This window comes from Ursus arctos, chromosome X (genome assembly GCF_023065955.2).
Source record: "Ursus arctos isolate Adak ecotype North America chromosome X, UrsArc2.0, whole genome shotgun sequence".
NCBI classification, from domain to species: Eukaryota; Metazoa; Chordata; class Mammalia; order Carnivora; family Ursidae; genus Ursus; species Ursus arctos.
The window spans coordinates 44,157,355-44,183,704 of NC_079873.1; the positions used below are offsets into that span (position 1 = coordinate 44,157,355).

General features: G+C 48.2%; 1 protein-coding gene across 1 annotated transcript in view; it reads right to left on the bottom strand.

The window, feature by feature from the left end:
- Window positions 1–496: 496 nt before the first annotated feature.
- Window positions 497–26,350, bottom strand: part of KDM5C (lysine demethylase 5C) — a 31,722-nt gene continuing 5,868 nt past the window's right edge. Inside the window, 25 exon segments of the mRNA XM_044380163.3 lie at window positions 497–1,752; window positions 1,857–2,056; window positions 2,198–2,267; window positions 2,545–2,934; window positions 2,936–3,145; window positions 3,328–3,465; window positions 3,603–3,782; window positions 4,247–4,385; window positions 4,979–5,337; window positions 5,975–6,080; window positions 6,681–6,828; window positions 6,957–7,081; window positions 7,170–7,351; window positions 11,593–11,787; window positions 11,898–12,017; window positions 18,471–18,633; window positions 18,728–18,909; window positions 19,528–19,686; window positions 19,818–19,937; window positions 21,717–21,875; window positions 22,907–23,088; window positions 23,199–23,322; window positions 24,068–24,202; window positions 24,726–24,896; window positions 25,204–25,326. Coding sequence (XP_044236098.2) covers window positions 1,387–1,752; window positions 1,857–2,056; window positions 2,198–2,267; window positions 2,545–2,934; window positions 2,936–3,145; window positions 3,328–3,465; window positions 3,603–3,782; window positions 4,247–4,385; window positions 4,979–5,337; window positions 5,975–6,080; window positions 6,681–6,828; window positions 6,957–7,081; window positions 7,170–7,351; window positions 11,593–11,787; window positions 11,898–12,017; window positions 18,471–18,633; window positions 18,728–18,909; window positions 19,528–19,686; window positions 19,818–19,937; window positions 21,717–21,875; window positions 22,907–23,088; window positions 23,199–23,322; window positions 24,068–24,202; window positions 24,726–24,896; window positions 25,204–25,326 — 4,446 coding nt within the window. The 3' untranslated portion in view covers window positions 497–1,386.

Here is a 26,350-nt window from a genome sequence, read left to right on the forward strand (position 1 = left end):
CCAGAAAGAATGAGATCATAAATATAATCTTGATCTTAAGGGCAATAAAGCATCATGGATGGTTATAAGCAGCAAGAGTGACATGATCGGATCTGTACTTTAGAAACAGCGCTCTAAATCACTGAATTTTACATTTAAAACAGGTAAACTTTACGATGTATAAATTAGATCTCAATAAAGCCAAAACCAAAAATGCCTCTGGGGGGCTTGAGGAGGACAGACTGGAGGGCATAAAGTTGGAAGGGGCTGTGGCAGTTTAGGTGAGAGGGGTCAGGCCCATCTGTTGGGAGATGGGGAAAACTGGTTTGGGGACGGGGTAGGGGGAGACTCAGGATGTCTTGCCCACAGGTAAGGAGAACCCGGTAGAACTTGTTTTCAGAACCCAGAGCTCCCAGACTTCAGCCCTAGTGCTCCCGCCAGCACTGCAGCTGCTCCGCTGACAGGTGATGGAGGCACTGTTCTCCCCCTTCAAAGAGAAATGCACTTCAGAAACATATTTCCAAAAAATGTTGCTAAGGGTTTTATTTCTAACAAGAGGAAAATAATAAAATAAAATTAAAATAGGCTTCAGTTGGAACCAAGTTTCTTGTTTTGTTTTGTTTTTTTGAACAAATTAATTACACACCAACAATATTCTTTTATTACAACATGAACCCAGGAGGAGGAAAGGAGAGAGGGCAGGACTGGGAGAGAAGGTCAAGGTGGTCGTGAGGACAAGCACCAAAAGCTTTCTTCAGATCATAGGGAGCCTGCTCAGCTCCCCAACCAAATTCATTTAAAATAAAAAACTGTGAGCACAGCTATGTGAAGTTTCCTCCTCCTGGGTGGAACAGTCAGGGGAAAGGGTGGGGAGGGGGGGAGAGGGAAGGGGGTAGAAAGTAGGGTGGGGGGAGGGGGTGGGGTAGGGTAGGGTGGTGGGGGGGAGGGGGGAGGAAAGAGGCAGGGAAGGGGAGGGAGGAGAAAGAGTGAGAGGGAGGTGAGGTTAGTGTAGCATGGCCTGGCCAGGGCCAGAACTGGGGAGAGAAGGGAGAGAAGTTTCCCCCAGTTTGCATACGCACTGGCCTTATCTCTGGAATGGTGCTGGCCCAGCCCCAGCCACCCCCCTGCCCACCTGCCCATCCATCTGTCTATCTGCCTCAGGTGTCTGGGAATGCTGGTTAGAGGCTACCAGGGAGGGGGACTCCAGGGGCCGGCCCCCAGGAGCTGAGGTCTGAACAATACCTTGGAGTCAGAATATAAAAGTCAAGGGACTCAGGGGTGGGCTTGGGGGGGTGGCCATCCCCCCCTACTTGCCCACCTCCCAAGAAGCAGGCTTGATGGTCAGAAAAAGGATCCTTGAGGCCAAGGGGGGTCTTTGTTGGGGGTCTGTGCTAGGCTCAGCCACTGTCACAACTGTTGCTGAGGTGGCTGCTGTGGGCAGGGCACATGCAGCCGAGGAGTCAGAGTAGAGAAAGGGGCCGAGGGGCCTGAAGTGGCCCCTAGGGCCGGCTCCAAGCCATTCTGGTTCTCCTGGCTGCTGGGGCTGCCAGTGGTGGGCAGGGGTTGGGGGGGGCCCTCACCCCCAGTCTCCTCCTCCAGCTCCTCCTCCTCCTGGGCCTCCTCGGCCTCTGGCCCTGAGCTCCGTACCCTCTTTGGCTCTAGCTCCTCTCGGGCTGGGTCGTCGCCCTCCCCACCCCGATCCACCTTCCGCCGTCGCCGCCTCTCCAATGCCCGGCCCCGTGCCCGGCTCCCATGGCGCTCTGCCTTCTCCAGCTGTGTATCAGACAGGCAGAAAGAGGTGTGGGCCAGCGGTCAGGCCTGGGATCCCTGCCTCCTTGGCCTGACCTCCCGGCCCTGTCCATGATCCCTGTCCTCACCTCCAGAAGTGTGCGGATCCGCTCCATGTCTGGAGGCTGCCCAGCCCGCAGTAGCTGCCAGATGCTGTGGTTCTCATCCAGGGTCACCTCAAGCAGGTCCCCTTCTAACATGAGCTCCTCCAGAGGGGCCCGGGTTGCCTCAGGCAGCTCTAATGCGGGGCCAGTCAACTGTGGCAACACTGAGGACAGCAGCTCCAGGTCTGGTGGGTTGCAGGGACATTCTGGGTTAGAGGCTGCTCCTGGCTGTGTCCCCACCACCATCACCACAAAGCCGAGGAGCACATGGGTCACTGGGGATATCCAGTAAACAGTCTACCCACACCTAGACCTACCTCTCTTACCTGAGCCCTCCCCCGGGGCTACCTTCTCAGGACTGGTCACACTGTCTCCATTCTCCAGTAAGCCTGGGACCTGCCAAGGAAAGCAAGGATGGATGGTGGTAACTGAAGAACCAGGCCCTATTCCCCGCCGACCCCAGACTCAGGGACGTTCCACCTCCTGCAGGAGGAGAGGAGACAAAGGCTGTAGCAGGGAGCAGTCTGGGGTTCTGGACAGAATATAGAATGGGGAAGGGAGGCCGGGCCAAGAGAGATCAGAAGTCAGACAGCAGGGACAGGGCTGGAGCCTAAATGGGGGCGGGGGCTAGGAGACAGGAATTTGGGGGCAATAGCTGGGTCAGGCAGCTCACCTTGGGCATATCCTTGCCACTGCCTTCTCTGAGAGGGTCAGAGGCAGGGGCTGAAGGGTAGGTAGGGGGTTCCTCAGACTTGGGTTCAGCCTGCAGCCGCTCGCGAAGCTCAGCCAGCCGTCCCAACAGAGCAGTCACATCCTCAGAGGCCAAAGCCTGCCTGGCGCGGCCTTGCCAGCTGATGGCCCTCTCTGTGAGACACTGCAGAGCCTCGCCCTCGGGCAGCCGCACAGGCAGTCTCTGCAGGGCTACCAGCAGTGCCAGGATGGTCTCCAGGCGCGGGCGCCGTGAGCGCATGCACAGCGGACACAAGAATTTGGTGTCCCACTCCCACCAGGCCAGCAGTGGGGAAGAGGTGGGACTGGGCCTCGGGGAGCTGAGGAGGCGGGGGTACCGACACACATCGCCCATGGAACCAGTCCTGACACAGGTCACACTGCAGAGCTCCCACCCCAGCCGGCACCTGCCCACACACACAGACAGAGGTTGCAGAGGAAGCCGTGGCTGATGATGCCAGTGGACTGGGCTTGGCAGAGTTGGTGCGACGCAGCTGCAGGATACCCTCCTTCTCCTTCTGTTCCCCCTCCTTGAAGGCCACGATCTGGCATGCCCAGGACAGCGGGAGAGGAGGTCAGCAGCCCATCCCCTCCCTCCTCTGGCACCTTTAACACCCTACTCCCAAACTAGGAGAAGCGAGGCCCAAGGAGCAAGCGGTCTGCCCAGGGTTGCCCCGCTCAGACACTTATCACCATCAGGCTCTCGCTGTGGGCAGCAGTTCCTTACCACAGAGCCTGGGTCCCTGAGATCCTGTGCAGACAGTCCCAGCAGCTCCGTGTCAGATTTGTACAACCCCAGCTCCTTCTCCATCCACCGGCTGCGCTTGGTGCTGTCCGAGCCAGCGTCTGCACACGGGCAGAGCACCTGAGGCAGGCAGACAGGGTGCGGATGACTCGGCTTCCCCTACCTCCCACTCCCCAGCCCACACGTTCTCCTCTGAGCCATCTCACAACAGCCGGACCGGAGGCAGGAGAGGCTGGGGGCCAGGGTGTAGGCCTCACCTCCAGCAGTGTGTAGCAAGAATTCTTCTTGAGGAAGGTCTTGGAGGCCTTCTCCCTCCAGGAGTGCGCTGTCAGTACCTGCAGCTCTAGCTGTCTCAGCTCCTCCAACCCCACAGGTAGGTCCCGGCCCACAGCCACCAGGCCCTCTAAGTCATCCAAGCAGGGGTAGTGGTCACCATTCTGGGACAGGGGCAAGAGAAAGCTCAAGTCAACTTGCCAACATCAACCGAAGTGACTCTGTGCCTGGCCCTGAGCTGGGAAGAGACACTAGACTTGTAGTTTTTGGGCAGAACAAAACAGGGATCATGCTAAAGGGAAGCGTTCCTACAACTCCCACACCCACTGGCTCAGCCCGCAGATAACCCGGGCAGTCCCCCTGACCATCGGACTCATCACTTTGCTGTGGTCTGCCTCTTCCACGTTCCCTGCTCCTACCATTCCGACCCTTTCCGCAACCTCTTCACCCTCAGCCTGGCCTTGCGAGCTCTCCTCACGTGGCTCACCGCCAAGCACATTTCGCCCCCTCTCAATCTACTGTGCCTGCTTCTCTAGCCAACCCAACCCAGCACAACCCAATGTATGCCAGCTCTCCTGGCTGGACCGACAGTCTAGGGTGGAGTGTCAGGGGGTGACAGGGTCCTCACCTGGATCTCGTCCACATCAGCAATCCAGGCCCGGGCCTTTGCAAGAGCCTCTTTGAGAGCCTGGATGTTGGGCAGGTGAACAGGGATGTTTTCTGCCTCATGGATTATGGCCTCGAGTGTGGCTGGTGGATGCTTCTGCCTAAAGATAGGGGAAAAAAGAGGCCTCAGTCTAGAGCGATCTGCCTGACCAGTGGCCTGGCCTGCCCACCAGATACATCGGCAGGGGCCCCTGGAGCTGCCACTCGGGCCTACTTGCTAGTACTCTGCCTACAGGGGGCTGCTGGTCCCTGCTCACACCAGACTGCACGCACCCACCCAACTTCTGCCATAGCCTTTGTGCCTCTGCTTGTTTGCCAGGCTGTCAGCCTGTTCACGCTGCCTACACAACTGGTGATATTCATCTGGCACTGTAGTTTGTCAGGTGGCCCTTGTGTGTGGCTTCTCCCAACATCTGTCCATCTGCCTGTTAGTACTTGTGCTCGTGTGCATGTGCCCATGTTAGCCTGTAGAGCTAGTCCTCTATCCACCCCTGTATCTGTCCATCTCTGCCTCTATGTATACATGGAGTTAAAAAAAAAAAAAAAAAGGAAATTAGGGAACAAAAAAAGGAAAGAAAGTCAATACACCAACACCGCAGTCTGGTACCCAAGGCCACCCATGGGAATCGCTGCCAGCTGTTCCACTAAACTTTGAAGGTTGGGACAGAGGAGTGCGCGGGGAAGCTGGACCTACCTGGCCTCCAGGCAGAGGTGGGCTTTCTCCTCCCAGCGTTCAGCAATGGTCAGCAGCTCCTGCAGCTCAGCCCGGGCCTTATCGACAGCAGGACTAGGGGCTACGCTAGCACCCGCGACCAACAGTCCCCGCATGACAGCCAGGGTGCCCCTTCGGGCTGAGGGGGCCAGTGTGCGCTTCACCTCATCCAGCCATCGCGCCTGCTCCACCTGCCGCTGGAGCTGCTGGGCCTCAGGTACCTCCACCCCCAGCTGCTGCCCCCTCTCCAACAGGGACTGCAGTAGCCCTGGACTGGAGGGTAGTGAGGCCAGGGCCTCACGGGCCTCAGCCTGGTAGGCTTCCACCTGTTCCAGAATACCCTACCAGGATACAGAAGAACAAATTCCTCAGCTGGGCCCACTTAGAGGTCCACCACCAAATACCTTTGCCCCACCTACCTTCTTACTGTCTAGTATTTGGGAAGAGAGCCTAACATGGGCTGCGTTCTCCTCCTTTGCCATGCCCTAAGGTTCCCTGCCCCTTAGAATACCCTGGGGAATTTGTTAAACAGAGATTCCTGGGCCCCACCCCTAGAGAGTCTCAACAGGGTTTGGTCAGGAGTTAAGTCCCCAGAGGATTCTGATGTATAGTACCAGGAGACCCTCTGCCCTAAAAACACTCTGCTATGCTTGGCCTCCTCATAAACCCCTACGCTCACGCTCGTGTCTACTGCCCTCTTCATCCCACTTCTCCTCTCCCTTCCTGAACCTGACTCAGCTTTCCAGGCCCACAAACATCCTTGCTCCTTTCTCCTCTTCCACCTCCACCAGGACACCTTCTCTTGACTCTGCGTTCTGTACTTACACCCCCTTTGCCTCCAGCTCCTGTTACTCTCACAGGTGCATCCTGTCTTGCCCAAACACTTGACGCTTTTTAAGGAAGCCAAGAGTGGCCTGCTGCCCAGGTCTCCCAATCCCCCCGAACCCTCATCAGCACTCCAAGTGCATTCCTCCTCACCTTGACATCCCCAATCTGGTGCATGGCACAAGGCAGGTTGTTCATCTGGTCCAGAAAGGCCCGGAGCTCAGCCAGGGTCATCTGTAGACCAGCCACCCTGTGGGGGCTATGGAGTTTCACATGTGGGATTTCAGGTCCAAATCCAGTCCCCTCCCTCCATCTCTGTGCTCAGACCCAATGCCTTTCCTCACACCTGCCCACCTTGATCGCTCCTACTCCACAGTGCCCCCAACTGTCAGATTAGAGGAGGGGGGTTTAAGATATCAGCACATTCATATGATGAGAGCAAAGAATGAGAAGGGAGGAATACAGGATATATTGGGGGGGAGCTTAGAAATTAAATGATGGTAACAGAAGCTGGACTTTTCAACTCATCCTCAATTGTGAACTCTCTGATCAGGTTGGTACTTCTGTGTCCTTTTATTGACCCTAAACCTTCCACAACTCCTCTCAGCCCACAAAATCCCTAAGCCTGCCGGAAATCTCCAGGTACTGATAAAAAGAACCATTTCTAGCTTTCTTAGGACTCTTATCCATTCTAGTTGCCTGATCTCCTTGCCCTACCAACACCTCTTTGGCCACCTTGCACTGCAGAGCCTGTCAGCTTCCTGCTGACGTCATCTGCCCAGCGGCACTCAGAGCCCACTCCTCCTAGGGGCCGGCTCCTCAGCAGCCAGAATCAGCCCGCCACTTCCCAGGGCCATACCCGGCCTCCTGGCCACTGACGAGTCCCAGAGCCTGGGACACGCAAGCCTCCGCCTCGCTCAGGCAGTTCTTCAGTCGCTGCAGCAGCTCACTGTTTGGAAACCTCCGCTCACGGGCCTCAGACTCTAGCGCCCTCAGCTCTTCAAGGCCTGGAGAGAGAATGAAAGCAGCAAGGAGTAGGCAGTATTGAGTAAAGGCAGAGGAAGGGGGTGGGGGGGTACAGAAGAAAAGGGAAGAGAACTTGCCTGTGGAGTCCCTCCGTCCCCCCATCACTCACTGCGCTTCCGCCCATCCTCCACCTCCAGGGCCACTCGAACTTTGTTGGCCCAGGTGTCAAAGGACTCGGCCCGAACCTTCAGCTTATGCAGCATAGCAGGGAGCTCATCCAAGGTGTATCGATACCTGGAGGAAGATGGCAGGGAAGCACACATCTGGCCCAGCTCTGCAGCCCCTCCTCAGCCCACTTCCTTCAGCAGGACCCCCTGCTCACCGCAGGTACTGCCGGCTACTGGAGCACTTGCAGAGGTCATTGATGTGGGAAAGGCAGACAAGGCCGTCTGGGCAGTCGTAGCAGGCCAGGGCTGATAGGAAGCATGTGGTCTTGCACTTGATGCACTGGCGCTCATCATCTGGGAGCAGCTCGAAAGCCTCTCGCTCAGCTTCTGTGATGCCCTGGAAGCATTCAACCCATGCACGTTATATAGAACCCAAACAGGGCTGCAGATAGGCCCCTATCTCTGCCACAACCAAGCCCCACGTTCAACTCCAATCTGTGCTGAAGAGTTCTGGAGAGCAAACTCCACAGAACATACTGCCTCTGTGAAGTTCAAGCTCTCGAAACTGGGGAAATCAGATGAACCAGGGCTAGATCGGTGTGGGCTGAGAGGAAAAAAAAAATCAGGTAAGATTCAGATCAGCAGAAAGGGACTTTAGGGTGAGAGAAGGTGAGGAAAGCGGTGGGCGAAGGCACCAGAGAGGTGGCACTGTGTGGGAGTGGCCAAGAGAAAGGCTGTGTACGAGGGGAACAATGCTGGCTTCCAGTCTCTCAGCGCCCACTGTGTTCCAGGCACCGTGCTGGCAGCTTGGCAGGCAGGACACACTGCAAAGCACATATAGAACTCACAGAAATAAAACTCTGTGCTTGTGTCCAGTGTTTAAAGATGTAATTTTTTCCCCAACAATATGGCTTCCAAACCTATGCCAATGGCTTCATCTGTTACTCAGATGAAGAAAAAGCATTCTGTTCCAAACATGGAGGAAAAGCCAGCTATGCTGAAGTAACTGAAAGACAACATGATGCTATGTATTATGGCCAATTTTAGGGATTTTTCAAGGGAAATTCTAACAGGTTTCATTCTATATTGCCTGTAACATCTAACCTCTGCATCAGATAGGAGCCTTTGTACATTACAAATCCCACTCTGCCACTTATTAGTTGTGTGATATGGAGGAAATTATTTACACCTCTCTGGGTTTCTGTTTCCCCATATTATAAAATGGGAGATAATGGCATCATCTTCATTGTGTTGTCATGAAGATTAACAAAGATACAGCAACTCAGGACTTAGAATTCTAAGTATCATAACGTTTAGAATAAGTGGAACCACAAAAGGCCCATAACAGCCAAAACAATCTTGAGAAAGAAGAACAAAGCTGGAAGCATCATACTTCCTGATTTCAAACTATACTACAAAACTATAGTAATTAAAACAGTATGGTACTTGCATAAAAACAGACATACAGGCCAGTGGAAAAGAATTAAGCCCAAAAATAAACCCTTGCACATACAGTCAACTAACATTTGGTAAGAGAGCCAAAAATACTCAACAGGGAAACGACAGTCTCTTCAATAAGTGGCACTGAGAAAACTGAGCAACCACCAGAAGAACGAATTTGGGTCCTTATACCACCCAAGAAAATTAACTTGAAACTGAATAAAGACTTAAACATGACACCTAAAACCTAAAAGCTCCTAGAAGAAAACATAGTGATAAAGTTCCTTGACACTTGTTGGCAATGAATTCTTGGATAGGACTCCTAAAGCACAAGCAACAAAAGCAAAAATAAGTAAGTGGGACTACATTAAGCTATAAAGCATCTGCACAGCAAAAGAAATCATCAAAATGAAAAGGAAACCTACGGAACAGGAGAAAGTATTTGTAAACCATCCATTCGATAAAGGGCTAATTAATACAAAACATAAAGAACTCATCCAACATCAATAGCAAAACCCCCCCACAAACAATCTGATCAAAAATAGGCAAAGAACCTGAACAGACATTTTCCAAAGAGATATGATGGCCAAGAGGTACATGAAAAGATGCTCAACGTGACCATCATCATCATCAGGGAAATGCAAATCAAAATATCACCTTACACCTGTCAGAATGGCTATTACCAAAAAGACAAGAGATAATAAGTGTTAGCAAGTGATGTGGAGCAAAGGGAACCCTCGTGTACTGTTGGTGGGAATGTAAATTGATTCAGTTACCTGGAAAACAGTTATGGAGGTTCCTCAAGAAACTCAAAATAGAACTATCCTATGATCTAGCAATCTCACTTCTGGATATATATCCAAAGGAAATGAAATCAGAATCTCAAAGAGATATCTGCACTCCCATGATCACTGCAGCATTATTCACAATAGCCAAGATATCAAAACAACCCAAGAGTCCATCAGTGGATGAACAGTTCAAGAAGATATGGTATATACATACAACAGACTATTATCCAACCATGAGAAAGAAGGAAATACTGTCAGTTGTAGCAACATGAATGGACCTTGAGGGCATTATACTAAGTCAAGTAAGCCAGACACAGAAAGTCAAGATACTATAGAATGTCACTTATATGTGAATCTAAAAAAGCCAAACTCATAGAAACAAGAGTAGAATGGTGGTTTGCAAGGGCTGGGGAGTGGGGGAAATGGGGAGATGTTGGTCAAGGGCACACACCAGTTAGAAGTTTGGGAGACCAAACAAATATTTACTATTATTAGCTCTACTTTTCAAATTAAGGATACCTATTTCACAGGCCTATCCCATTTTACTAAGGAGGAAACTAAGTCTCAGAGAGAGGGTCTGTAACCTGCCTGAGGTAAGAATCTGACTACAGTCTATTTTGACTCTAAAGCCAGAGAATGCTCCAAGTTCAGATGCAGCCCCTAGGTATTTCTGGATCATAGATTCCTGAGAACTGGATGTGAGCTAGGAACTCCCTCCCCATAAGAGTACTCAAACACACACACACACACACACACACACACACACACACACACACACACACAATCTTTTACAGATTTTTAAGACTGGGGGGGTTTAGAACCCTTCTCTAAGGTTAAGGGCCAAATATAAAGAATTCTCAATCTCAGGATGAGAATACCTAGTCTTCCCACCTTGCTTTGACTCCTTCTTATAGTCTGGAACAACTCCAGGGTCATCATTTAATAACAGCACTGAACAGAGAGAGAAAATGATGCCTGGGAAAGCCCAGGGGCTTACCAACTAACATCACAGACTTCCAACATTACCACAGCTGAAATTCTCCTTACAGCCCATGCTCACGGGAAAGTTATAAACGAGCTTTAAAATAAGAAAGTATTACCCTAAATGGGCAGCAAGGGGTCCCTCAGGACCAGCATTCCTTTGTAATACTGTAGAGGACTCTCACTAAGTCACTTCCTAATTGGGCAAGTGTGGAGCTTTAAGAAGGCAGTTGAACTACATGAGTAGCAGTCCCACTCATCTACAAACACAACTGACCACATGCTTATGAGAGATCTATTAAAGGAGGACTGCCTTAAAAAAAAGAAAATAAAGGAGGACCTCCTTGTATTTGGTAGTATCACCTTAGTTTGAGCTACTGAATCATCTGAATGTAATAAAATGGCATTTCCTAAGAAATGTTCCATATTTCAAACATTTTCTTCATGTATGAATATTACCAATAATAGCAGCTATTACAATGTAAGTGCAATTAATAGATGCTTTGACATAAATCACCTTCCTCAAGCTTTACAATTCCCTTGCAAGTTAGGTATTTATTCCCATTTTACAGAGTGGGGAAGTGAGACTATCAGAGGTTAAGTAACCTGAAAAGGTCAGCCAGCTAAATCAGCAGTAGGGGTTTCATATGCCAGCCCGTCCTGTTGGGTTATTTAAATAATTACAAATAGCAGTGACACCAGCACATGCTATGGGGTCAGTTACTTAACAAACATAATCTTTAATCTACTCAACTATCCCAAAAGATAAACATTATTATCCTCATTTTTCAGAGACGGATATTGACAGTGAAGTAAATTAACTTGCCCACAGTTGTTGAGAAATGGCGGAGCAGAGAATGGAATGTGATTTTTTGGGGGGAAGATTTTACTTATTTATTTGAGAGAGAAGAGTGTGTGTGTGCACAGGCCAGAAAGAGCACAAACAGGGGTAGGGGCAGAGGGAGAGAGACAAGCACACTCCCGGCTGAGCAGGGAACCTGACGCAGCACTCGATCCCAGGACCCTGGGATCATGACCTGAGCCAGAGGCAGACCCTCAACTGACTGAGCCACCCAGGTGCCCTGGGTGATTTCCTTTTTTTTTTTTTTTTAAGATTTTATTTATTTATTTGACAGAGAGACAGCCAGCGAGAGAGGGAACACAGGCAGGAGGAGTGGGAGAGGAAGAAGCAGGCTCCCAGCAGAGGAGCCCAATGTGGGGCTCGATCCCAGGACTCCGGGATCACACCCTGAGCCAAAGGCAGACGCTTAACGACTGTGCCACCCAGGTGCCCCTGGAATGTGATTTCCAATCCAGATATCTAATTCTTTTTACCATACCCTAAGAATAGAAGTACAACTACTTCTTCCTTCCCCCACTTCTGCCAGGATAGTGTGCCCAATTCAGGGCCCTCTCCCCTCTCCCCTACCTTCTCAAGCAGGGCCTTTCGTAGACGCCGTTCCTCCTGCACCATGATGAACATCTCCTTATGCACAGCCGCTGCCAGGTTCAGGTCCAGCTTCTCTGGGCAGGCAGCCATCTTACAGATGAGCTCCTCATGGGAGAAGACGCAGTATCTTCGGAGCCGGCGGTAGTGCTCAATGCACTGGCGCCCAGCCGGCAACTGTGGGACAGATTCAAGGCTGAGTGTGGCCAAGTCTGAAGGCCATGGTGCCTCAGCTTCCCCACAACCCTCCTGCTTCTCCCTGCCAGCCCACCACACTCCAGACTCACCCAGTCAGCAGTGCAAAAGTTGACAGCCTCTGCAAAGTTATAGCCTTGGTTGAAGCCACTGTGGTAAGCACGAGGGAAAGTAATGACAAATTCTCCTGCACACTGGTTTGTGCGGACAACCTGAGGAAGAAAAAGGCCAAAGTCACTGAAATAGGTTTTCCACAGTTGGGAGAAACTTGATTTAAGAACAGGATCCTTAAGGAGACAAAGGACAGCCTGAAGGAACAGTGTGACAATAGATTCTCAAATCCTCCAATTCCAAAAGGAAGGACCATTGGCCTTGGCTCTCAAAGTTGAGATCTTTGTTGGCAGCAACAGGAAGATATGAGTCAAAAGTAGGAAACGTACATACCAAAATATCCCAACATTCCTACCAATTTTTATAAAAATTTAAAATATCACTTTTCATTAAGCTGGTGATGGCTTTTTCATTAATAATTACTTTTATCAGTCACATATGCAGTTCCAAGAGCCAAATGTTCTACAAGATTTGTTTTCAAATCAGCAGGCTCTGCCATTCTCCACTTCCCAGAGCCAATCACTTTCACTTCTTCTGATTATTTTGGCATTTACCTTAACAACCCTAGATAACATGCCTCTAGACTTTTTTTTTTTTTTAAAGATTTTATTTACTTATTTGTCAGAGAGAGCATAAGCAGGGAGAGCGGCAGGCAGGGCAGGCAGGGCAGGCAGAGCAGGCAGAGGGAGAAGCAGGCTCCCTGCTGAGCAGGGAGTCCAACATGAGGCTCGATCCCAGGACCCTGGGATCATGACCTGAGCCAAAGGCAGAAGCTTAACCAACCGAGTCACCCAGGCGTCCCACCTCTAGACTTCAAAATAGCCTCCTGTTATTTCTCAGTTTGCTTAGTTTTCTGCGCATGTCTTAGTAATTCAATCCCAACCTTTTAGACAAGCATTCAACCCTCCTCTTGCCTACCAGTTTTCACCTTTCTGTAGCAGAGCCTTACACTCTGTTCCAACCTGAACCAGCTGTCCTTCCTGGATTGTCCCTCTCCCACGATGATCTCTCCTGTTCCCTAGATCCCAGGTCTTCCTCTTTCTCAGTGTTTATTCTTTCCTATACTTGAGCACATCCTCCAATAGCTTCCCAGGAAGTGGTGCGAAGAACTTTTTTTTTTTTTTTAAATGTCTCTATTCTACTCTTGTACTTCAAATTTGACCAATACAGAATTCTAAATTGAAAACCATTTTGAAGGCATGGCTCTAGTCTTCTAGATTCTAGTGTTGCTTTTGAAAAGTCTTAAGCCATTTTGTTTTCTAATGCTTTGAATTAAACCTGTTTTCTCTCTTAAGAAGCTTGTAGGATTTTTCAGATCCCAGTGTTTGATATAAAAATTCACCAGATATACCTTGGTGTGCATCTATTTTCATTCATGTACTGGGTATGCCCTTTGATTCTGAAAACTCAGTCCTGGTTCAGGGAAATTTTTTTTTCTTTTTTAAAGATTTTTATTTATTTGACAGAGAGACAGGCAGCAAGAGAGGGAACACAAGCAGGGGGAGTGGGAGAGGAAGAAGCAGGCTCCCAGTGGTGGAGCCCGATGCCGGGCTCGATCCCAGAACACCGGGATCACGCCCTGAGCCAAAGGCAGACGCCTAACGACTGAGCCACCCAGGCGCCCCTCAGGGAAATTTTCTTGAATAATTTCATTAATGATTTGATTGTTTTTAGCTATTCTCTCTTTTTAGAACTCATTATTTGAATATTGAACCTCCTGAACAAAATCTCTTCTTTCAGCTTTCTTTACCATCTTTATTTTTTAATCTATTTTCTGAGAGATTTCCTTAAACTATTTATCTTCTAAACTTTTTTCTTCCCCTTTTATTATTGCAGTTTTAATTTCCAAGAGCTCTTTTTTGTTCTCAGGATGTTTTCAAATAGTATCCTGTTCTTATTTCGGTTTGTGCTATATGCTCATCTCTGAAGATCTTCATGAGGTTTCTTTCCCTTTTCGAAGTTTACTTCTCTGCCTGCCTAACCTGTTTAATCCAAGTCGGTTTGTTTGTTTGGTTGGTTCTATTTTCTAGAGTTTCCTCAGCTGTCTGTTAATCTGTGACTGCCAACTTTTAAGAGGAAGAAATGGAAAAGCTGAATGGAAGTTCTGAGTATATAGGCGAAGTCTGTCAACTGTGAGCTTCACTGTAGGGTGATCTGGAAGTGCCATTCAGTTTGGGAAACTCTAGGTCTTTCTTTTCGGGCCAGATTCTCGAGAAAACTATCTTTTTTTTTTTTTTTTTTTTTTTTTTTGCCTGAAGGAAAAAGGTCTGTCTGCCAGTGTACTAAGAGCCAAGTGTAAGAAGACGGCTGGGAACCTCGGCATCCACTATGTACACATGATGAATCCTACTATTTTCACTATACTTCCACCCTCAACTGTACCTAGAAGACCTCAGTCCAGAGATCTTTTATTTTAACCTCTTCAAAAGTAAAGTCTTTTTCTTTAGTGAGAGAGGGTCACATTTCCAGCTGCCCAGTGTAGAAGGGGACCTCACAGCTTCCTACACAGACATGAAGCAATCCTTATTTTCACCCCATTCATCTTTCTTCCCAGAATGCCTGATGTCACTGACTACTGACCCTTTGGGGGAATTCTGAGGTATAAATCAGATTGGTTGGTTCTCCGATGTCTCAATACTGGCCTAAGATTGTTTTCTTATCCATTTTCTAGTTTCAAGAATTTTATCACTGTATCCTCTTGTTTTCTCCATTTTAGTAATTTTTTAAACCTAAAAAAAAACCCCTTTGTGCCATTTTAGTGGAGTTTCAGTAAGGAATGGAAGCAGCCATGTCTATGTTTCATTTGCCATCTACAGAAGTCTCACAAAGGTTTTTAGGATGAACTTTCAATGCTCATGAACACACAGTGAAATAGGTACAGTGCTGATAAATGGACCAGTATCTTCTACTCTCTGGAAAACCAAACTGCTCATATTAATCAAGAACCTAAAATGTTTATACCCTTCAACCCAACAATTCCTCTGTTAGGATTCTAGATTACTGTGGAGAGAATTAACGTCCTCACAATATTGAATCTGCCCGTTCATGAATTCATCTCCACATTTATTCAGGTCATACATCAGCTCCCACCTCCCACTAAGAAAATACATTTTCTTCTTTTCAAATCTATCCCTCCTTAGGGGCAACATCAGCATTTCTTGCCTGGACTGTTGCACTGGCCCCCATTACCAAGCACTAGAATGATCTTCCAAAAAACGCAAATCTGACCGGCAATGCCATGGCTGAGAACCCCTTACCTGAAACCCCATGTCCACATGATGAAGACACGGTCCCAAAAGGTAAACTCTTATCTTCCTTCAAGGATCACCACTTCTACAAATGCTTTCCTGACCCCCTCTTCCTAATGACCCAGTCTGTTGTCCTTTTGAAGCACCTCTAACATTTAGTCACCTCTATTTTCCACTCAACTGCACACACCCAAAGGCAGGGACTAGTTTGTCTTTAAGGTGTTGGCCAGAGGCCTTGTACATGGAGGGAGTTCTAGCAATACCTGCTAAATAATATAGACCCAGCCTTAATTTTATAGATGTGAAAATAGTCCCAGAGAAGCTTCAAGAAGCAGAACCAGAAATAGAACTTAAGGCTCCTGACTCTTCATCTCAACCTGCACCCTTACTTTGGCAATGTCCCTTTACCATTTCCTATGTAGTTACCTAAAAAGGCTCTCCTCACATTCTGTAGTCGTTAAATATGACCCCAATGTCCACTGAGTGGTGAATGGATAAACAAAATGTGGTACTTCCATAAAATGTAGTAGTATTCCACCATAAATTTAGGAATGAAGTTCTGACACATGCTACAACATGGATGAACCTTGAAAACATTATGCGAACTGAAAGAAGCCAGATGCAGAAGATCACGTATTATCCCATGTATGTGAACTGCCTAGAAAAGGGAGATCTCTAGAGACAGAAGGCAGATGAGTTGTTGCCTGGGACTAGGGGCTGGAATGGAAACTGACTACAAAGCGCACGAAGGATCTTTTTGGGGTGACAGATGTTCTAAAACTGGATTGTGGTGATGGTAGCACAACTCTGTAAATTCACTGAACTGTGTGCACTTAAAATGGGTGCATTTTATGGTAAGTAAATTATACTGCCTTAAAGTTGTGGGTTTTTTTTTTAAAAAAGATGGTTATAAATAGTTTATAGTAAGGAAGCAAAAATCATTCTAGACCACCCTGTCCAACAGAAATATAATGCCAGCCACATATGTACTTTTAAATTCTCTAGTAGCCACATTAAAAAAGTAAAAAAAAAATAAGTGAAACTAACTTCAATGCATTTTAATATATCTATAATATTACCATTTCGATGTGAAAGTGGTATACAAAAGTATTATTAGTGAGATATTTTCATACTAAGCCTTGACATCCAACACATGTTCTATACTTTCAGCACATTTCAGATGAGATTAGCCATGTTTCAGGTGCTCAGCAGCCACATGTGGCTACCAAACTGGACAGTGCTGTTCTAGATCATTTAAACTTAAAAAGAGATTATAAAACCCATATACTGATTACTGTTATGTCAAAATTATGTAGAAAAATAACAGAAACGTAACAAAGTGTGGAGGAAATAGGGATGACCACTCTAAATTTCCATTTTCTGGAAAGGGGGCAGGTTTCTTTTATAATGAAAATAATACTTATGCTATATAGCTATAAAAAGAAATGGCCGCCTTCCACCAAAGGGGAAGGGGGGAGGGGGTGGGCTAAAGATAGCTCCTTGGGGAGCTTCAGCTGGCGAAACTGCAGCCTGCCAGCATGAGAATATGAAAATCAGATGCCTTGGATTGAGGGGATACTGCCAAGTCCAAAGAGCCTGGAGATGCTGGGAACCACCTACAGGAGGGGCAGGGCGGGTGGTGGGGGTGGGGGGTGAAGCGGCAGCTGGCCAGAGAAGCTGGTGAGCCATGAGCAGGACAAATGCTGTGGAGCTGGAAGCAAAGAGCACATGTTTAAAAATCTGTATTAAAGTTTTCTTAAAATGAGATAAGAGTTAAACAGCTATTTATCTTAGCTGTCTAAATCCTTAAGGATCCTCTTCCACTCATAATTCTTCTTGACACTGTAGGCAAGGACTACTGCTGTGCTGCAGGTCAGGAAGAAAGGAGTATGAGGAAAAGTCAGACCCAACACCTACTTATGAAGGGCAGAAGTGGAAGGGCCCTCAACCACCTCTACCTCTCGAGTCCAATAGTTCTTTAATGGAGTGAGGCACTGAGGGAAAAGGACACCCAGCCCCCGACCATTTCGAGTGGAAGAAGCCTGCCTGAACTGTTGTGGGATACACTTCCTCTAATTCCCTAGATCCCTCAATGTTAAGTATCACTGAAGTATACAATAAAAAATATTATAGGGTATGTAGTGTATCAAAACAAGCTGAAGACAAGAAGAAATGTGGGTGAGAACCACTGACCTAGTCCAAAGCCAAATGTACAGATGACTGGGGATCTCAACGAGACATCAATTCAGTATGTAATGACTGCCTACCTCGTCCTATGCATTAGACTAAGTGGCAAGGCAGCCAAGGTGGTGGGGGAGGGGGAGTCAGGGGTGGGGGTTGAAGGAAGTGGGGAGGAGGAATAGCACAGAATAAGACTCAAAACACAGGTGGGGTATATACTAATTACTGTTCCTACAGAACTGCTGATCAGGCTGTCTTAAGATCCACACCAGAAAACGGGATGATGCTAATACTAGAAATTCCCTTATAGGCAAGCCAGACTGTATAAGCAGCAAAACATTTTATGGAGTGGGAGGAGTCCACAGGGGAGGAGGAGAGGTTCAGTCTAGGACTCGGGGTTCAATTTGTTTTATTTTAAATGTTGACAGATATTAGCACTTTTTAAAAAGAGGTTATGTACCCCCCCCCCTCCAGCTTGAGATACGACATAAAACTGTTTAAGTTTAAAGTGTACATGTTGACTTTATACACTTTCATGTTGCAAAAAAATTACTACCATTACTACCACAGAACTTACAACCTGTTACATAAGTAAAAAAACCTACCCACTGCTCCCAGAAGGGCTACTATATAGAACATGTCAGAGATGGCTAGTTAACCCCCAATATTCATTCTTATCCTCTTTCACAACAATATGAATTTGTAACCGGTACCTAACCATCCAGAATAAGAATCACATTTTCCAGTCTTCCTTGAAGCTAAATGCGGCCATGTGACTAAGTTGTGACTAACAGAAGATGAAAGGAAATGATGTGGGACTTTAAGAATAAGGAGACTTGTTTTGCCCTGTCCTTCTCCCGTTTCCCTCTTCCACTGGCTAGAATACAGACATGAAAAGAAGCCATCCTGAGGTGCTGCCCTCAGACACATGGCCCAGAGGGCTCACCGTCACATTGCATTATCTAGCCACTATGATGTGCAGTCTCTATTAGAGTTGTCAAATTAAGATAGAAGAGGAATGAGAAAGAGGCAGGGGTAGATTCCAGACGATGACCACCACCACGACCACCACCACAAAGCACACGCATCATTCCTACCCCTTGTCCCTGTTTCCTGAGCACTCACCGGCACACCATGGGACATGAGGGTGTTGGGATTCATGAGGGTGACAAGTTGGTGCAGGAGGTCAGGCTGGCTATCAAAGAGCTCAGGTGTCAGCTTCTTCATCACCTCTTCCAAATGTTCCGCCGCAAGAGAGGGTACCCCATACCAGGTCTTCGGCTCACCCCTGGCCACGTGGAAAGGGGACACACAGAGTGGTCACACATGTGGTCCTGAGGGAGCCTACCCTGCCTCCCTGGCTTCCCAGGCCCCTTGCTCACCAATGGAGGTAGTTAATGGAGTAACTCCAGTGATCCTCAATATGCCAGCAAAAGGCTGAGAAGACCATGCCCACATAGAGCCAGGGCACCTTCATGCCGGAAATATCTGCATTGATGTGGCACAGTACAGACTGCTCCAACACTGGCATCACATTCAGGTTCCAACCACTGGTGGCATACTCCTGTCAGGTTGGGTATTTGTGGAAAGGGGATGAGGGTTATGCTAAGGAGCTGAGATCTTCAGCATAGGGAACCTTAATTTTGAGGTCACAGACCTCTTTGACATGTCTGAGAAATATTATAGATGTTCTCCACCTCCTACCCACCCCCACCCACCAAATGCATACACACAAAATTTCAATTCCCTTCAATTTCAGGGAGTTTTACAGATACACTCACCAAAATACTTGCAAGCTAAAAGCCCCTGCTCTGGACCAAAACGCCCCCTTCTCTGGAGGTAGGCCTGGGCCCTCATTTTTTCCCCCACACGTACAATACCAGTCCCTGAACACTTCTTATGAATGAGCCAGGCACCCTGCCAAGTATTTCATACACCTTCTCATTTAATTCTTACAACAAATCTGTAAGGTAGATACTATCCCTATCGTACAAAGAAACAGCCAATCCTCGTGGCTAGAGATGCCATGCCAGATACTGGGCTGTGTTCTTTACATATACCATCTTATCTAAATCTCACAGCAGCCGTGGGAAGCGGGCATAATTACCCCCACCCAACAGAGATACTAAATGACCTGCCAAAGCACACACAGCTGACATATAACCATGAATCATCCACTCACCTCCTCCTCGGGGGTTAGGTGCCGCTTACTGTCACTGACAGGGAAACCGCTGCCAAATTCTTTGGAATGGATGTCAGCCCCATACTCAACAGTCACATCTTCCTCAATGCTGTTCACCAGCCGCCAGAACTCTTTCTCCACGAGTTCTGTAGGCACCATCTGGGGAACAGGGGTAGCAGATGACCGTGGCCCATCACATCCTGGCCCCAGTGACCCAGAAGAGCTAAGCCTATCAGGCATCAACACCTACGACCCTAGCTCTGACACTACCCCAGCCCTCCATCACCTACGTGCACGGGCATGTTGAAGTAATCGGCTTTAAAGGAGTCAGCCATCTCGCCAAAGCTCTGCAGAGTGTATTCCCGGGTAGCCTGCTCAAAGCCAAAGGCTTCAGGGGGGCGCTTACACTCCTGAAACCCAAAGGAGAACATGTCACCAAGACAGAGGGCACAGAGGTGGAGAATCCTCAAAAGCAAAGCTGGAATATGGGGTAGGAGCAGGGAGGAAGAACAGCCCTAGGTCTGCACTCAAGGCACCTGAGGCAGGCCTCACTTTATGGCTGCACCTTCTTCTCCCAGCGCTTCAGCTTAGTCTTTTCTTTCCCCACATGCACTACTGCCATGCTTTTGCTCTTCTCTTCCTTTAGGATTTTACTATCGAAACTATGACCTCTGACTTAAATATGCTATCCTATGCTCTTCTGCCACCGTTTTTTCCTCTTGAGCTAAAATAGGGAGTTTAAACAGGATGCCCAAGGAAGCTTTCTTATGCCCAGACTGGAACTACAAGCTTGGGAAAATGGCATTGAATATTCCAGTAGTGCAGAGGCCGGATATCAAAGGCACCAGTTTCTACACTGTCAAACCCTACACTATTCCTGTCCTTTAGACAGTCTCAGAAAACAGGACGTGAGACTACCTCACTTTGTACCTAGGTACATGGTTTTAGAGGAGAGCTGTATGTACCCCAGAGTTAGAGTCACTCATGTCTGAAAAAATCAATGTCAATCTGGTCCACTGGCCCACAACCACTTAAAGAGAGCCAAGTAGAGCCGACACCCTTCACTGTCTATAATACTGTTGGTGTCCAAACTCCTCCCTGAAGGAATCTCCACCACTTCCAAGGCCATTACACACTGCTCTGGTCTCTTTCCTCAGCTGTGTGTGTGTGTGTGTGTGTGTGTGTGTGTGTGCACATGCACAGCTGGTCTCTAGGACCACAGATGAGTCCCTAACATAAGATGAGAGACCATCAACATCTGCTCTCCAGAAACCCAGAGAGAAATGTAGATGAGTGCCCAGAATCTGGATGAAGGAAGGAAGCAAGCTCATGAAATGAACCTGGCAGACTTACCGGGCCTCTCAGCCCTTGCTGCTGCTTCAGATGCCCCTCTTGCCCCAGGTACATCCTCCCCAACTACCCTTGCTCTGGCGTGCCTCCATCCCCAAGTTTACAAGGCCTGCCCACCTCTTCTAGTTAACGCCTGTATCACTGCAAACTTAATCAAATTATCAAAACAAAAGGAAAGCAAACTAAGTATTATACCCATATGATGGCCCCCCAAGAAAAAACTACCCATGAATAAATGTAATAATATACAGAAATGATTATAAAATAGCAAATGAAAACATACAATAAGAGCCCAAACTTGTTAAAGATAGTTACATATATGCAACAACAAAAAGATGAGAAGAAAATACACCAGACTATTAAAAATGGTTGTCTCTAGGTGGTGAGATGATAGGTAATTTGTCTATTTTCCAAGCTTTCTAAAAAAAACAAAGAATAAAAAACCTGGAAATCAAAAGAACGATTTTTTTCCTTCATATTCCTGAACTCCAAATCTCATTCCTGACACCTTCCCTGATTACTACCCTTAGTCTTTCTCCTCTCCTCTGAACTTTCACACCTCAGAGTTTCTAAAGCATAATTTAGCATCTGACTGTACGTCGGCACACAATCTGTCCAATCATGACTCTCGCCTCCCGAGGAGGTCTGGGGGCTCCCAGAGGACATAGGAAAGGCTATGTTTCCTCTTCTTTCTCCCCAAACTGTCCAGCCTAGCCCCACCCCAGGCACCCAAAACATTAAACTGTGGCTGAGCTGGGAAGCTGCTGTCAGTAAGGCCTGATGAAGGAAGGCAAGACTACCCTCCGAGGCAGACACGAACTGGGGCTGGGAGACCTTACCGCCATGACACACTTTGGGCACCGCCAGACACCCTTGGGAATCTCAGGCAGAGGAGGGAGCAGGCAGAAGATGTGGTAGTTGTCATCACAGCCATCACACAGCAGAAGCTTGTCATCCTCATCCCCTCGGGAACACATCCGGCATACATATGACTCGATCTGCGAGGAAAAGGAGGCAACAGTTCATCAACCTAAGCTCTGTCCAGCCTTCAAACTGTCCTCCAGACAGCACCCTAGTCCACAGAGTTCTCCATCAGAAACCCACCGTGCTTGCTGGCTAGATCAGTCACAGCCCCGTTACAGGCTAGTCGATCTAGTTCTGGAACTTAACTGTACGCACATACCACCTCTCCAAATAAGCAACAAGAGCTGGGAGAGCTGAGTCTTTATCACGCAGTCATATTCAATAAACACTGAGCACTTACGTGTTCAACACTATGCTGGACTCTGAAGTACAGCAATAAATAAGATATGGCATCTGCCTTCTAAAGGCACACAGTACTCCAGAGAGGCACAGTTACAAAAGTTTAAAAAGCTAACGGGGAAACTGCTGATATCAGCTCATAGAAGATATTAGGGGAGCCTAGAGAAGGGAGCACTCCAATCTGCTGGAGATAAGGAGGGACAGCCTTGAAGGAAGAACTTAATTGAAAAGGTGACACTTGACAATGACATCTGAAACTGACTGAAACCTGAAGGCAAACTGAAGTTTGGCAATGGGGCAGAGCACAGGGGAAAACTCTTCCAGGTGGAAGAAATAGCAGGTGCAAAGGGATGGGGGGAAAGAAAGAGCATGGCACGTCTCAGGGGAAAAAACGAACATACCTACAAGTAGTTCAGTGTGGCTATAGCAGAGGAGTGAGGTGGGCAGTGCTGGGGAATGAGGCTAGAGGTCAGCAGGGACTGGATCATGCATGGTAATGAGGAGCTTAGCCTTTATCCTGAAGCAATGGAGGGAGCCTCCTTCTCTGGACCCTTCCAGCACTTCATGTTGACAGCACTTGATCACCCTTTCTTGTCCTTTGTTCCATTGAGTTGGCCTTGTTTCCCCAATTAAGTGAGCTACCTGAGGGCAGGGCCCGCCAGGCCCACTTTTCTGCTTAATGCAACCTGGTCCAGAGCCATGCTGGGGAAATGCTCGCTGAAGGGATGAGAAGCAGAGCATTAAGAAGTCAGGGCTGGGTCCTTACAAACTGGGCATTGCTGTGGTTCCTCCGCAGTCTCATGGTCATCTTGGTGCAGGGCTCTGGGCTGTGACTCAGCTCCTCCTTGCTCTCCAGGAAGGTCTTAGGTGAGGTTGACTCCACCTTCACATCCCCGCCTGACTCCTCCTTCACCACTACGGTGGGGGGACACTCAGGCCCTTCCTTATCTGGGAGAGGGAAGAGTGGCTCTAAAGTACAGGTCTAGAACAGTCAGGGCCCCGCCTCCTCTCCCCAGGTGAGGCCATCCTTCACACTGCCCCAGCCTGTCAGGCCTTACCTTTCTTCCGCAGGGTCTTATCCTTGGCCATGAGGCCCAGGCCCATCATCTTGGGGCCTGCCCCATAGATCTGTAGCTTCTTCAGCTCCGGATTCTTTTCAATGTCTTCCTCCGTGGGTTCCGGCTGGGAGGGAAAAAGGAAATGAATCAAGTCTGCTATCTAAGGCAAACTGCCCCATCCTAAAAGAACAATAGCTTAGGCTATATATCATTTGAGCTCATGCCAGGAGGCAGAAGCAGGCCTGAGCAAGAATTCAGAGCTGCTTTTTGGAGACTAGGGTTAAGTGAGCTCCCCCATTAGCCCTCTCTTGGAAAGAAATTAAGGTGGAATTTCAGTTTTCCCAACTGTAAAATGAGAATATTAACTCCTACCTTACAAGGAGGTTTACAAAGGGGTCTGAGGGTAACATAGAGAAAGAAATCTAACAGTGTGTGGCACTACCAATAAATGGCAGTGACTGATACAATCTACTAAATGACATGCTTTGGTGAGCCGGGGGACAATGTCTATCTTATTCTCTGTTGTATCTCCAGTGCCTAGAACAATGCCTGGCACATAAGCTTCTGCCTGAAGCTAGGATATAGGTATAAAGGAAAAGAAGAGGTCTACCCTTAGGAGCAGAGTGAGTTCGGAAAGAGTAAGACAGGCAAAAAAAGGCAGACACAGAAAAGATACTGTATGAGCAGATCAAGACCCAGCTCAGAAGCTCAGCTGAGAGTGAAGGAAAGAGCAAGAATGAAGCCAGAGGGGGGCACACGACTGCTCAGAACTCAGAGAACAGAGTAAAGGGAGAGTGAAACAGGGAACAGAACTTTGGTCAGAACTTTGTGGACTCCCACCCCCAAAGCTCTAAGTTAGAAGTACTCACATCAGGCTGCAGCCTCTTGGCCCGCCGGCCATAGCTATTGAACTTGGAAGGCTGTACAGACTGTCGAAGAGGGATACTGTGGGGTTTGTATTCCTTGTCCTTTTCCTCATTATCAAATGGACGTGTGTTGCACTGCTGGGGACAAGTGAGGAGTAAAGGTCAGGGTATGGGGCTGCAGCCCCCAACAATGCCTTCCCTCTATCCTTACCCAACAGCAAACAAAGCTGTGGCTGCACCCACCTGACGTACAACAATAGGCTCTGCTCAAATGCTCATTACCAATGACACCAGCACATACTTCGAGAATTCTCTTTTGCTTTGTCATTCCACCTTCAAACACCTCCCCACAAGCATCTCCCTAATTAAATCAGATGCCATCTCTTCCCAGACCTCTCCAGCCCAAAACATCTCTCCCTCCTTGGAATGTCTTTATCAGTTAAAACCTTGTCACATATTGGACAATAGGCTGACCCTGCGGGCAACTCCAGGACCTCTGACCCTGGGCAGCATGGGAGGAGAATAAGCACCACTAGAAAAGGGTAGAGTCTAGCTCCCAGGTCTCCAGCCCACTGAACCAGTTCCATTAAGAGCAAGTGTAAGAAATCTGCATCTAGCGGGGTGGGGGAAGCCTTCTTCCACCCCAGCCTGGCATCCTTACCACCAGGTTGGCTCCAGACTGGTACATCTCATAGGGGTAAACGATGCGTTCATAGTGGGAGCGTAGCAGGGAGCCAATGTTTTTGCCTGGTGGGTAGTTGAGGCGCTGGGCCACCCGGGCCCACCGACGGTCTTTGCAGATGGCTTCATAGCCACCTTCCTCCACCACGATCTGCAGGGACAAGCAGGAAGGGATGTGGATGTACTGTGCTTATGTACATAAGGGAGTAGGCCTGCAGACAGGGTGATGAGGACAACTCCAGCCCCTCACCTCACTGGGGGCTATCCCCTCCTCCTACCACCACCACTCAGGTTCAAACTGCAGTAAGCGATGCCAAGAAGTTCCAATGACAGCTCATGTGTTACAAGGCTGTGCCCCTTTCACTGCGGCACAGAGACCTAATATCCAAACCAAGGGACCCCCAGAGTACCAAGGATATTAAGGGGTGGAGAGGGGTTTGAGAAAAGCCTTTTCTTACTTTGCTGAGGCCGTAGAGGTCTAAGATCCGCCGTTCTACATTAGGAATCTTTAAGGAGGAGCCCTGGATTTCCCAGAATTTGGCAATCTGGTCCAAGTAGTTCAGCTTCACTCTTGTCTGGGCCTGGAAAAGAAATGGCTCAAAGAGGCTGGCCTCCCCCTCCACCTGACCCGTCTTCTGGCCTAATCTTAGGAGAGAAGAAAGGGTACAGAGCAGCCCACCATCCAGGGCCTCTCCCAGTGAAATGGGTCCCAGGCTCTAGGCAGTGCTTAGCCCACCTCTCTCTCATCTCTGCCACCTTCTAGTCAATAGGATAAGCCCAAGGTCCCAACACGGAGAAGGTCGAGTCACAACAGCCACAGCTTTACATGCACACCCTCTCAATCTCTCTGACAGGGCTGTGTGAGGATCATCATCTCTTTTACAGAGAGCCTTCCTTACGTCACAGAGCAGGTACCAAGAGATCCAAATGTCAAAAAACTTAAGTTTTAGCTATTCCCTGCTACTGATTTGCTGTATAGCCTTGAACAAATTGGTTCTACTCTCTGGACCTCCATCTTCAGATTATAAAAGCGAAATAAAATAACTGCTCAGTCCACTTACTCCAGAAGGGTGGACTTACAAGAGAGACAAGTGAAGGTTCTCTGGAACCTCTAAAACTGTATCTAAGCTCTAGGCACATTTCAGAGATTGAAGGCTCCAAAAGAGCACATTTACCTCTTCTTATGCACCACAAAACTTGTCCCATGGTGGCTAAAGGCTGACAGTGCATGCTGAAGAACTAAGAGATAGTGTACCAAAGCAGCACTAGCACCCTGTCAACACCGGACTGGATGTGGGCCAAGGATCCTGGAAACAAGGCATGTACCATGCTTCCCTGAAATTTCAGTGACCTAAGAAAGGCTCCCCAAGGCCCCAAGTCTAGCACCACCTTGCACGGGTCAGAGGGCCTGATTCTAGGGAGAACTAGAGAAGTCATTACCATTCACCACCTTGCTCAGATCCCACTAGAGGAACAGAAACAGTTCTATTTCATAGATGGGGAAAACTAAGGTCTATTTGTAGAAAGAAACAACCTATGGCTCTTTAGCTGTGAGAACCTGGAAGAGGCCAGGAACTCTACTCCCTGCACCTTAACCCCTTAGCT